The sequence below is a fragment of the Cololabis saira genome, chromosome 1 (genome assembly GCF_033807715.1).
Source record: "Cololabis saira isolate AMF1-May2022 chromosome 1, fColSai1.1, whole genome shotgun sequence".
Taxonomy (NCBI): Eukaryota; Metazoa; Chordata; class Actinopteri; order Beloniformes; family Belonidae; genus Cololabis; species Cololabis saira.
Window position 1 is genome coordinate 32,466,285 of NC_084587.1, and position 13,947 is coordinate 32,480,231.

General features: G+C 42.4%; 1 protein-coding gene across 1 annotated transcript in view; it reads right to left on the minus strand.

The window, feature by feature from the left end:
* cacna1ab (calcium channel, voltage-dependent, P/Q type, alpha 1A subunit, b) overlaps window positions 1–13,947 on the minus strand; it is a 150,054-nt gene that overhangs the window by 20,377 nt on the left and 115,730 nt on the right. The window contains 4 exon segments of the mRNA XM_061720649.1: window positions 629–750; window positions 4,270–4,373; window positions 6,152–6,259; window positions 6,631–6,736. Of these exon segments, the coding sequence (XP_061576633.1) occupies window positions 629–750; window positions 4,270–4,373; window positions 6,152–6,259; window positions 6,631–6,736 (440 nt within the window).

Consider the following 13,947-nt stretch of genomic DNA (forward strand, 5'->3'; position numbering starts at 1 on the left):
TACATCTCTTTCATTCAGAACATGAACTATATCTAATCTAACTAAACATCTCATTCAGCTGGAAACATCCAAGTATAACTCCAAAGGAAGATCATTAAGATACCTTCAAAACTGAAAATAAAGATTATAGCACTTTGTTCAGCTGGATGACATTTTGTTGGGTTCCGAGTAAAAAGGATTCAATGAAAACCAAATAACTTATCTCAAGTATTAACTTCTGTTAAATCCACCAAGAGAAACACCCTCATGAGAATATAGAGTACAGACCAAAGGTTTGCACACACCTTCTCAATCAAACAAATGGGGAAGTGTGTCCAAACTTTTGGTCTGTACTGTACTCTAATCTGTAACAAATAATATAATATTGTCTTTGACAATTTTGTCTTGATGGTTGTTTCTATTATGAGTCAACAAAGAGGAATATAAGTTATCAACCAACAGGAGGACGTAGTGAAAATAAGAATTAAATGGAAGATTTGAAAAGGTTTTTGCTCTGACAGTTGCGCAACAACAAATACAGCATGTATATACAACTACAGAGGATCTGAAATGATATTTCATCTTTATTCTGACTCAAGCACTACAGTGCAGTGCCCTCCGGGTCCCGTTCCCCCTGTAATCTACTCACATGCTGTTCACGTTGTCCTGCTGGGTGCTCGGGAGACCGTTCTGGCCCTGCACCCCCTGGCCATCTGTGCCCCCTTCCTCTGAGGGCGGCTCCATGCGCTGAAACATTAATGGCGTTCGGTTCTGTGTGAGATACATGACATGGCCTGCAGGCTTGCATCAGGCACACAGGGGTCAGACACAGGACACAAACACAGGATGCACTCGCAGCATGCACCCACACGGGGGCGTCATCAGCAAGCACATGGCTGTGGACGCCGCAGGCAAAGTTCCCCACCGGGCCCGTGATCTGGATTCTCTCAACCACTGCGAACCAGTGTTTGCGAGGACGTCGGTATGAGATGGGTCGTCTCTCTGCTACACATCAGTTCGTTATCAGGGAGAGAGCAGATCCCAGATCTGTATCAGAGGGGAACTTCTACCTTTGGACTCTGAGATAAGATTGCTCTTAATTTCCAAGTCTAAGAGCACATTACCATAAAAATGAGTAAATAAATAGACATTTTCATTAAAAAAAAAATTAAAATAAAAAATGTATACATTGATGATCCATCAATCCATGTGATCCACCGTCTGGTTAAACGTTTTGATAAAAAAAGGCCACTTGGTGGAATGTTGACCCCTGATTCTGAAGCATTTGTGTGGGAACATACATGTCAAACATCAGAGATCAGACACTTTTCCTCCAAGTGGATCCTAAGACCTCTCTGGAGTGGCTTTGTATCAACAGCCTGGAAGATAAAGGCTGTTCAATCATTCTTTCTAAGGCCACGTTTACACGTAGCCGGGTATTTACAAAAACGGATATTTTCCCCTCTACGTTTTCAAAAATATCCTCGTTTACACGGACCCGCATGAAAACGCTGTTAACGTCATTCCAGCCAATCAGAATCCTGGAAAAACATCAACAAATGACACGTGTAACTTCCAGTTAAGGCTGATTTATGGTTCCGCGTTACACCAACGCAGAGCCTACGGCGTAGGGTACGCAGCATGCGCACGTACGATGCGCGTGCCGCGTACCCTACGCCGTCGATTTAACGCGGAACCATAATCCAGGCTTCATGCTGCTGGCTGACGCGCTCACAGGCTTCCCTCCCAATGAATGAGCAGGAGACTGGACGGGGGGGGGGTTACTTTTAAGTGTTACTTTTAAGAATATAAAACAGGTAAAATACAAGAAAATATTGACGGTGGCCAAACTAATTGTAAACACAGGTCGCACACATGATGCTGGTGAGTTTCTGGTGCATAATGTGACGTTCTGAAGCTTAAATCTCCGTTTTCCTCTGTTTTCCTCCGTTTTCCTCTGTTTAGACGCAAACGTGAAAACGGAGTTTTTGTAAAACTCCACTTTGGCCGGAGTTTTCAGAAATGATCGTTTTTGGGGGCTTTGAGCTGCGTTTTCGTGTAAACGAACGGCCAAAACGCATGAAAACGCCTCCGTTTTTGCTCCGTGTAAACGGGGCCTTAGACACGTGACCTCCTGGGCAGGAAGCTCATCTGCCTACTGTGCACATCATCAGTGCTGGCTACTTGGCTAAAAAGCTGGGAGCACCTAAGATGGTGTAAAAAATCTATGATTTTTGCTTCTATTCACCTGAATGCCTCTCGTCTTCCTCAGCACACGTAAAGACTCACACTAACTCAGGCGTAGCCTGTTCAAGCAGCCTCTTAAGCAAGCTATTGTTTGACTATTCTGCATCAGAGGTGGTGTTGCCTTATTACACATGACCCTATATACTGTACGTATTAATGTTCCCAAAAAGAAACGGGGAAGGGGCCTCTGGCCACAAGGGTTTCCACTCAACATCCCACCAGTGACTACCAGAGGCAGATTTGTGAGAACACAGATTGGAGACAATGGATCTCGGCTGGACCAACTTGGTGAAAATCAACCTGGAATGGCCCAGTGGAGAGATCCTGACAAGACAAGGTCTCATCACCTCCTGGAGGGATAAACAGAGAGCATCAGAATGACAAAGGTGGGATGGTAGACAGATAAGGGATATAAGATATAAAGGAACACATATAAGAATCCACCCTTTCATACTGTGACTCCATGACTTGCTTTTCAAAAGAGGTATTCATCTGCTGCACTTGATGCCATACCAACAGTTTCTATGGCTGATAATAAAATGAAAAACATTCTAATTTTGTTTATTATTATTATTTTTTCTAAATAAATATACTGGTTAGTTCTTTGGTATGTATTTAACTGTGTTTAACTCAGTTCAAATCTGTTACTGGTATTGATGCAGCTGTTTCAGTTTGTGATGTCCTGGAACCCCCGCTGAACCTCATTTGTGCGGGTCTCATGGTCTCACAGCAGATGTGGAAATCAGGCGACATATATAACTGAAGTATCTGGATTCCTTAACCATCTGCCGGAAGAGTTAAGGAGGTTGTTGTAATTGTTGAAATTCAGATGGACAGGAGCCACACCCATGTTTAACGTCATTGTTGTTGAACTAGTGACTTTACAGTAATATAAATCAAATTAAATCTTTAATCACATGCTTTTAAATTAAGATGAATATATTGGTATGTTTTTGCTGCAATCCCACGTAGATGGAGGGACACGTACAGTAATCTGCCTTGTGAACGCTGAGGCGTCTGTATCATACATCCCACCTGAAATTCAGTCATAATATAAATAAGAAATTGATAATTAAATTAAATTCAGTCATAACACATATCAATTCCCCGTGACAGCAAACAGCAGAATACTGGACATCAAACTTGTCTGGGCAACTTTCATGATGTTTTGGGTGGATTCATCCTTATAAAAAAGAATACTACCGTAAGTGTGAGAATGTGAGAATGTGAGAATGACGTGACTTTATGCTGAAATGCCAAGATAAACACAAGTCCATGTGCACTGCTGATGCTAAGAAGCCTGTGGGGAACTGTTTATTCAGTTCAGTTGCATACGCTGCATTCAAGAACGTACCAACACAAATGGTATCGGTAACAATGCCAAATAAAAATGGGACTAACATACTCTCCAGTCACCAATACACTCCTTTGTTTTTACTGACTGGAAATCCCACCTCTTCCAATATTGATGAGGCTGAATTTGGTCTGTAGGCAAATAGACTTTTGTTGCATCCTGTCAGGAGGTATTGGATGAGTGGAGAGATGCTTCCACAGGTCCACAGAGTGGACTGAGAGTACAGACAAGGTGGGCGTAAGTGCATCTCGAAGGCATTCACCGACGGAGGGGAGAAGCACTGACAGTGAACAAACGGTAAGGCCATGTGGTATCATCGTCATTATTGTTCTGAGCATTACAAAAAAAACATCATTCCACCTAAACCCCCTTAACATATTCAATCAGTAAAACATTTAATAAGAAGAATAAAGCAAGCAAAGGGAATGGCATTTTCAGACGGTTTGATAAAAAAGGATTTCAACACTTCCTGGAAGCAAAGAAAGGGTCGCTTGGAGTCTTTATAGGATATAAATGCATAGAAATGTGCTTTTTATGCTTTAAAATCCATATTTACAAGAAAAAAAAAACATTTCAGTCAGGAAGACTCAAGAAAGCCAGATCCTTAAGAATCAATACGATTGGACTGGCTAGGATGCAGGAGGATCGACATTTGGGGGACTTCACTGGGTTGCCGGGAGCGATTCTACCTGTTCCTCTCGCAGGGCCTGCAGCCTTTTCGTCTTGCTCTGTCGGTAGTACTCCATGATCATCATGGCTGCGTAGATTTTGCCAACCGTCAAGTCTGTGGCTGCTGAGAAAATGACAAGTTACCCTGGAAGATTAGACCTCGGTGAGATGGGACCCTGAGCCGCGTTGGGGGATGGGAGTGGGGGACCACACAAACAACACACACGCACACACACTTACAGAGAAATACACAGTAACAATTCAGAGTACACCGGCAACGGAGGAAATTGTGTTTCACTTCAAATATTAAAATAATCATGAATTAACTTATTTAAGTGTTATCAATTTCATATAATCTATTTGGCTTTTGTGTAATCACAGAAAGTCATGTTGGATTAATAAAACACACATAGTGACTTCAGCAGATAGACCTCCAAGAAACATGAACGGTGCCCAGTTTGTGGGCTTTTATGAGGCATTAAAATTGAGAAAGAAGTCACTATGACAACATTGACTGAAGCCGAATTTCGTATATTGTTCCGTGCACACGCAACCTCAGCAACGGCTGTGTTAGCATTGCTGGTGTACAACAGACAAATACAATATCACAACACTGTACAGTTATTTACACAGTAAGGCTTTTAGTCTTTTCACAGGCAGATGCTGTAATTATGTCTAATTACTTCACATTTTCTTATGACTGCTCTATCATCTGTTATTGTAAGCTCACGTATATTTTCTTAAGGCTGTGGACGAGGTAGCCATCTCACTAAGAAGCACAAGGACGCCTGAAGCGATCCCAGGAAAACAGGAGCTCAACTTTTTTCCAAAAACTCCGGACGTGAATCCCCAGAGTTTAGGTGGAACACATAGACATTTAAAATCAGAAAAAACATTGAGCTTTATTTTGATTCTTCTTTTTCCAAAGTGGCATGGCTACAAGTCCTCCAGCATTAAAAGTGAAATTACAGGATAAAATCTGACTGCACCCTTCCCATTCTCTTAATACATTCCCAGCTCTAAGACAAGGGAGTGCATATCTTATTTTCAGCCATGCATTATGCAAAACAATTTACCGTTATTGCTAAACATGCATGATTCCACTAGATCTTTGGCTCATTTAAGCACTAACTTCCTCCTCATCACATTCATATAAACCAAATGGCTGAAATTTAGTTTACAAGTTAATTTTCACTTCAAATTCTTCCTGTAGTGAAAAGACTTCTATAGAGGATTCTTCTATAGCAGGCACCCCCTGATAACAGGCCTGACTGAGTGTGTGGAGAGATCAATAGTAAGATGTGCTGCTACATCTGCTCTGCGTGTGATTACATGTGTGCGTGTGACTACGTGTAGGTTGTAGTTTATCTGAATATATATAATGCAGAACTCCTTGTGTCCCGATCATTTATAGAATCCAGCGTGCTGATGGCTGTAAGGACACACATCTGGCTTGGCAACTATAAAATCCTTCTGAATGTGGAACAAACAAACAAAATGTAAAAATGAAGGCTCACCACTTGAGATGAGGCTCTGGAGATAGGGACTGTTCAAGAAAAGCATTAAGAAAATCTGGACCTAAATATATATATTTCTTATCGTAATGTGATTTTTGTGTTTGCAATACGTCCAGGTAGTGGGTAGCTCAGCTGGTTGAGCAGATATCTTATGCATGAAGGCTGAAGGTCTTAAGCTACATAGAAGCACACTATGTGATTTGGTAGATGTCTGCATATGTGTATGTGCAGTAATATTTGTTAAAGTTGTAGTAGTCTGATCAGGAGATGCAAAGCAGTGAATGACACTGGCTGGTAGAAGCTGTCCTCTTGGTGAGTTGGTGATCGGACACACTTACACCACTATGCCAACTATAAACCGTTTCCTGCCGTTTCCTTTCCTTACCCTTGTGCGGCGTAACCAGCAGGTCCAGTGTCTTCTGTGATAAGTTTGGCCAGATAGCCATCATCTCCTTTCTCAACTCTGCATCCATCTGGTGTTTGTCTGCACCTCCTGAGCGGCCCACAACCCAGCGCAACCACACACATACACACACGTACACACGTATGCGTACATAGGCATGCATCCATAAATATGAAAGCGACAGAGATTTATAAACCCAAAGTAGGAGGGTGCAGACCAAAAGGGAAGCACAGTACCAAATAAATCCCCAAATAAATATGGTTGTCCATTCACACACGTACACATTCATCCAAAACAAAAAAGTCATATGTTAGTGTCTTAGCTGGCAAAGATTTGTAACGTTAATGTAAGACATTCTTGTGAAAGAGAAACAGAAAGGTATTGAAATGTCATTCACATTAATTAGTTTATGTACATTTGAGTCCAACAACAAAAAAAGCATGACTACTTGTTGATCATACCCTTGGCTATTTTTATATCCAGAGCGGTCCTGATCAGAGCCATGAGGGTGGAGTTGAAGTGCACCGAGTTGTCATCTGCAACCGGCAGATCCATGCGCAGCAGCCTCTGCGGAAAACCAGTCGGGATGAGAGGATGAGAAAGGGATGTGTCCTCTTTCAAGTGCGGTGTGCCTGAACCTCCAGGAAGGGGAGGGGGGGCGGGTTTTGGGTTGGGGTTGAGAGAGCTCCATAGACAACAGCCAGAGAAAACTGGACTGAATTTGTCCAGGTAATGTTTCTTAAAACCTGATACAGATTGGAGTTGAGGCAACGACGAATACGTGTCAAATAAGCAGATCTCAATTTGGGTTTTTTTTGGAAGTCCTCTGATACTGTAAATGGGACCTATGGGATATTAACCGCATTCACATATTCAAGAATGCCATGCGCCTGTGTTCATTTTACGCATTTGCAAGTGCAAAAGCATTTGCCTGATGAAAGACAAACTCGAATAGGTAGGTGTCAGTGTCTCCTGTTTTTCCAGTGATACTCTACGAGACAGCACAGCTATCCAATGCTGCAAAGCAACTGTGAGAGCTGAGAACAACAAGAACAATCAGAGCCAAAGTGGCATCCGACCCAACCTTTGCCCATGTTCCCTACATGTGTGAATGCAAGTGCGCATTTACACATTTCTTTCGTTACACACATAGAGATGTATAAAATATATATATGATGGTCAACATACACCAACCCCCCACCCCGACAACCCTCCCTGCCCACTAACACACAATTATTGTCACAGACTGCAATCAAGTGCACTTAATTGAAGTCCTTTGCAGACAGAGTAGGTTGACTGAGGAACAATAACAGTATCACTGGTGTAATTCTGCTATTTTTCAGGAGACAGCTGTGGTTTTATTTAACCAAGGCACCCGCTATTGAGCTCCCCCTACCTGTAAGGAGGTTCCCTGACTTCACGTGTCTATACCAGGTAAAACAGATGGAGAAACCTGCAGATAGGACGGAACAAGGCAGACCACCTTGGGTCGCTTGCCATACCTATCCCCATCAGCTGGCATCCATCAAATTTACCCATGAACATGAGCGTTGGGCACTCACGATGGCAAGCACAACATGGCAGTCGGGGTCGTGTGCATGCTGGTGTGTTCCTGAGTGTGTGCGAGTGTCGGGCATGCCCAAAGCCAAGAGTGCGGCAGGCAAAGGGCATCGGCCAACATCCACAGCGCTCAACAGGCAGCAGGCTCGATGTCACCCATGGCCATGCAACAAAAAGTGCGAGAACCGCATGCAACACCACACGACTTCCCAGAGAAAAATCCCACAAACGCAGACAGACGAAGCATGCAGCATGCCTTTACTTAACTCCCATTATCTAAAGCCCCAACTCCTCCCACCTACCCAGCCCACTACTCCACAACTTCCCTCAAAACCCACTTTTACAATATGAACAGCCGTGCATCCGCGCAAAGAGAGTATCCTCAGTCCAACTGGATTGATCATTCTGATCAGCGTGGAAGTTTTCAAATCCCCCCAGCTTTTAACATTTATATGTTCTTCAAAGTCAAATCGGCAAGCAATGGTACCACTTTACGTTATATCCAGATCTCTCTCAATGCCAAACGGTTGCAGTGTCTTAAGTGGGTGTAAAGGTTAAAGAGAATTTGAGTTGTGGTATTGCCTAAAAGAAGAAAAGAAGATCGAAAAGATCAAAAGAAAGATCAAAAAGAAATGATGTTCTGTTTATCCTTTTTTTTCTCTTTTGTTTTGGACCGACCAGACTTTGTGGGGTTAATTCTGCAGAGTAAGGAGAGGGGAGGTCTACAAAAGGGGGCAGATGGTAGGGAAAGCAGTTAGTTTAACTAAACTACAATAAAAGGATCTAAGCTTGATCATAGGATGTAGTTACAGATAAAAAGGGAAGGGTGAAAATGACTGGGAAGAGAGGTTAGTGAAAACACGGAAAGAGTAATAAGAAGAATCAAGAAAACTTGGGTCAGCTGGTGCTAACACAGAGAGGACGTGAACTGTGTGTCTGTGTGTGTCTGTGTGTGCGTGTTGTGTACAGATAAAGGAGAACGGAGAGGCTGATATTTACAGAACAAGACAAGAGATAAAGACGAGGACTATAAACAACACTGACATAGGCTTAGAGGTCAGTTCAAGAAACAAAGTGTTGTAGCAATAAATCAGTGGTTTGTTTGTGTCCACTAATGAAGAGGTTACGAACCTTTTCTAAATGTTAAGAGTGATCATCATGAAAACACTCCATTCAAGAAATATTTCTGACTTTAAAGGGTCTGAAACCAGCTTTTTTTTTTTTTATGTAAAGACAAAGCACTGAAAAAAGAATAGCTTTGACAGCTGAAATATGTAATGAGGACCACTGTCGAGACAGGCTGACATTCTGGAGAGGAAAAAGAAGACAGAACAGAGAGGAGTACGGTGGTGACGGAGCGGGCTTGGATGACCAGAGTGCAGAAGGAATGAAGATGGATCCCTATTGCGCACGGACGAGTGGAACATAGAGGTTGGTAGAAAAATGACAGAGAAAGGGACAGTTGCAAGGATGGAAAAAAGAGAGGACAAAAGTACACGAAAGATAAAGGGCTAAAACTTAAAAAGAAAAAACAGTTAAGGGTAGAGCAACACAGGAGAAATGTGGAGAAGAAAAACAAGAGAGCCCAAAATGAGAAAGCGGTAGGATTATGGTGCTTCAGTGAAGTGCATTAACCAGCTACGGTAAATGTTACAGTAGACTGAAAGTTGCCATTTTTCCGGAGTTGTCCTGGAGAAGACACAACAGACTTACATACAGAAAGTTCGTGTCAAATCTTAAGTTATAACAAGAGCCTCCCTTGAAAACTAAGAATACTCCAATCAGGAACAAGGGGCAACATCTGCTTTCCAAAACTGATGCCAACACGCACCTTCCAAATTCTGCAGTTCCTTAAATGACCACTAGGGTTTTGGCTCCAAAGATGAGTCAATCTCCGTTGATGGCCACATTAAAATGTCCGACTTTACAGGGGGATCAACATGCTTTTAACCGGGTACAGAAAACAGCTGGATGACGTTTTTGAACTCATCAGTTAAAATTATATTAAATCCCAAATGTATGCATCATTAGGGAGACAGTTTGAGTGAAAGCTGCATTGCAGTCTGTTTTGTCTCACATCTAGCTGTCGTCGCAGCTACTTAGTACTTTCAGTGAGTTTTTTTCAATTCAATTCAATTTTACGACTGAAGATGACTGAAGTTTGACTTCTGACCTGCGAATATCAGCCCGAGCAAAATAACTTTCATTCTAGAGATAACATGCCTTCTTGTGTTGTTAACTGTACTAAAAGGGCACAGTGAGTGCTTCAGATTAGGTGTCACTTTCTATTTTGAGTTCAGAAGTGTGTTCACATTGACTGCAAATACCCAGAAGGTGCACTTCAAAAGGCCAGCGTGGAAAGCTGAAGACTGCGCACAAATAATCGTTGCCATTGTGTTTATGGGTTAGGGTTAGACTGTTTATGCATGTTTTTTTTATTAAGAGGATTGCTGTCCGTCTTCAGTGGCAACGACTGCACAACCTTAAAGTCTCATAAAAGAGGTTAGAGATCAAAACACATACCACGGTAAAAAAAGGGTTTATTTGAGTTGGAATTTACAATGGACCAAAAATCTCATCTTGGCGGGAACTTGAGTAAATTGACTGAAGAGGAAAGTCAATTCTCATCACTTACAGACAGAGAACAGCAGCATTAAACACAGGAACAACATTAATTCGCACACTGCACATGTAAGTGCACGGTGTACTCGGCACACGGTATTTAAGTGTACCATTGACAGTATGCCAGTTGGAATAAAGACTTGTTTTAAAAAGTGGTCCCGTTGAGATTATTCCTGTTACATGGAAATATAGCCAAGCTTTTTACAGAGCCTGGAACTGAGGTGTTCATTTTCAGAGCCTCTTGGCATGACAACCAGTCATCTGTGCCGAGCATCCTAACGCACCAGAACGTTTGTCAGTTTTGAGTCTGGTTGATGATAAGAAGCAGAAACAGAAGTCGGACAGACTTTGCTGAGGTGAAGAGTGGCAAAACAAAAAGACAGCAAAGGCTGGGAAGCTCAACCGAAATTGTTATCATGGTGTACAAAGACAAAAAGAAGCCAAAGACACTATAGTTTCCTTGGGTGTGAAAGAACTTTTAAAAAGAGAAAACCAACTTATTATCTCTGCTTTGTGTGTTACCATGTGGTACTGTGGGCATATATTCATGTGGACTTTGTCATCCAGAGGAATAAGAGGTGCAGAAGATTGAAGACAGACACCCTCGCCGGTCCTTCTGTACCTGCATCGTAAGCAGTTGCAATGGGTGACTATAATCGTGATTAAGAACATTCACACTTTCAGTGATGTCTGCATGTTTGCGTCTGCACTAGCGATGATAAATGACTATTTTTCCAACTGCTGGATAAAGGCCTGTATCATGTGTGTCTGAATTATGTATCTCAGTTACATTTCCATGACTCTGTAATTATGTTTTGTTTTAGTAAAATTATTTTCAGTAACCATGGCACTTAAAGTGTAAGCTGCTGAATGATAAAAATATGTGGGCATCCATTTATAAACGCATTTTTTACTTTTAGCCCTCGTCATTTGCAAAGGAATATTCTTAGAGGTCTAAATGTGTTTCTCTGACTGGGCGAGGTTTTTTTTAGCGTGTGTGTCTTTTTGTATATATATGTATATATTTTTATATCTAGGTGCGTCCGTGCAGATTGCAGAAGGACCGGCAAAGCTTCCTGCATTCCCTTACTCCTATGGCATGGCAGGAGGGAAAGAAATAAGAATAAAAAAGAAAGAGAACCGACTACCACTCCACTATCACTTCACTTCACTGCACGACAAAAGCCCATCCCTCTATCCCCGCGGTCGGAGAAGAAGAAGAGAAGACAGCGCTCACCACCACCACCACAACCACCACTAACAGACAATGAGGAGAACACCGCTGGTAGGGGGCAGAGGGGGAGGTGGAGGAGGAGAGGAAGCGGGAAAGAGACAAGAGGGTTTCAGCAGAGGGGTTGTCCTCCCCAGCGATGGGGAGGTTTAGGGAGAGAAAGGGAGTTGGGGTTAAAGGTGGAAAGAGAAGAATTAGGTGACCAGAGGAGGGAGAGAGTGAGGTGGGGCTGGTGGCTGAGGGGGGTGGAGGGATAAAGGTGGGGGGCGAGTCTACCTTATAGGCGACCCGGGCGGGACACCTCTTCCCGAGGCCTAGCGGCGGACACATGTGTCTTAGCATCTGATACATGTCTGTGTAACTGATCCGGCCGCTGGAGTGGCCACAAAACACACACACACACGCACATACACACACACACACATGTGCGCGTCACCCGCACACATGCGTTCAACACCCGCACGTCAACACATAACAGACAAAACAAACGAAGACGGACGACGTGAAAACAAAATAAAGTAAAACAATGAAGGGTGGGAATAGGGAGCATTGGGAAGGGGGGGCACAGGTGCACAGAGGTGTGTTTGGGGGAGGAGACATGAGGAAAAATAAAATAAACCGACAAAGGAAAGGAAGGGGGGGGGGACAAATACGCAGAGGTTATTGTTTTGATATGTGGTTGCTGTGGTGAGAGAAAAAGAGAGAGAAAGAGAACGATAGAAAACGAGGGGATGTGTTATGTGTCCTCTAGTCTGGTTACCATAAAGTGAGGGAGAGGAGAGAAGGGGGAGGGGATAAGGGAGGTGTTACTTATGTTAGGTTAGTTACTCTTGAGATACAGTTCTATGCGAGCTGAAAAGGGGTTTAGGGGTTTTCTCTGTCGCTCTTCGCCCTCTTTCGCCACTCGGATAGAACTGGCAGCGGGGGCTTCTCGCAGGCAAAGAAACGCACCACTGCAGAGATCGGAGCGTGTCACAGTAAGAAGTCAATGCAGTTTGCCAGAGGCCGTGTGTCCACCAGGAGCTTCTGCTGACAGCTGTGCTCCCAGATGTTCATGGGAGCCCTAACTGGAGACGACAAGACCGGCGGTACCCCAGTCTAGTCTTAGGTCGGGCCACCGACGTCACCAAAAAACGCTTTGTCACCCATCTTTTAGAGGTAAGTTGGTATGTTGTTTTTGTTTCTGTGTTCACTCATATGTCATTTATGAAGGATGCAAGTTGGGCTTAAGTTTAGCTGTAGGTTTGTTCCTTCTCACCTGTCATTTTAATCAACGTTGGAAAAGCAACTCAAAGTGCTGAATCTTATGGAAGCATATGAGGGACTATATTCAAATTAAAATGCATTTGCGGAAATGCTTTTTCATTTTAAGAATGTGCCCGCATTATTTGAGTCAAAAATGAAATTGATAATATATAATCCGATTTGCATTTTATTTTTCGTATTCAACACTGCTCATTCTTGTACTTAATTCAAATTAAAAAGAAAAAGACGTTTGAGATTTAATTTTCAAATCATGCCTCAGCAAATAGTTCCCAATATTCAATTTTAAATCTAAAATTTGAAAATTAAATCTCAAACGTCTTTTTCTTTTTAATTTGAATTAAGTACAAGAATGAGCAGTGTTGAATACGAAAATTAAAATGCAATTCGGATTATATATTATCAATTTTATTTTTGACTCAAATAATGCAGCTACATTCTTAAAATGAAAAAGCATTTCCGCAAATGCATTTTAATTTGAATATAGTTCCTCATATGCTTCCATAGAATCTGGCCACATCGCTGGCGTCACACCCTCTAAACAGCTGTGCAACTCATGTATAGGACAACAATATCAGGAATGACGCCTCTCACATAGTTATGTCCATGGTGCAGACCAACACAGACACAGCTTTACAATATAGCAGCTGGGGTTTTTTTATTTTATTTTGTAGCTAATTTCTACAAAATAATCTATGAAATATATGCTTTCAATGTGTCTTTACAGAAAAAAAAGCAATGAGTAGTAGCTTTAAAAGTCCACAGCATATACAGATGTCAACAATCCTTACAAACATCATCTGTCAGCACAGAGAGTTATCAAGAGGTAACTGGTGGACACAAGACCTCCTGAGTCTTTGCCCTGAATCTCACACACATCCTGCCCATTCCTTCTTCCCTCATACGCCAGAGACACAGGCAGAGCAGGTTTGGTTTTTTAAGGTAGTTTCCCGCTCTTAAAGTACCAAGCAATCCAGACTGTTACCACTGGAAACATGTTTTTACCTCAGTGTGAACAAAGACAGGCGTTTCAGCGTAAAGATGTTCTCTGCCTGCACACCAGAGATGAGCAGGGACAATGATTGTCAAAAGAGTAGTCATA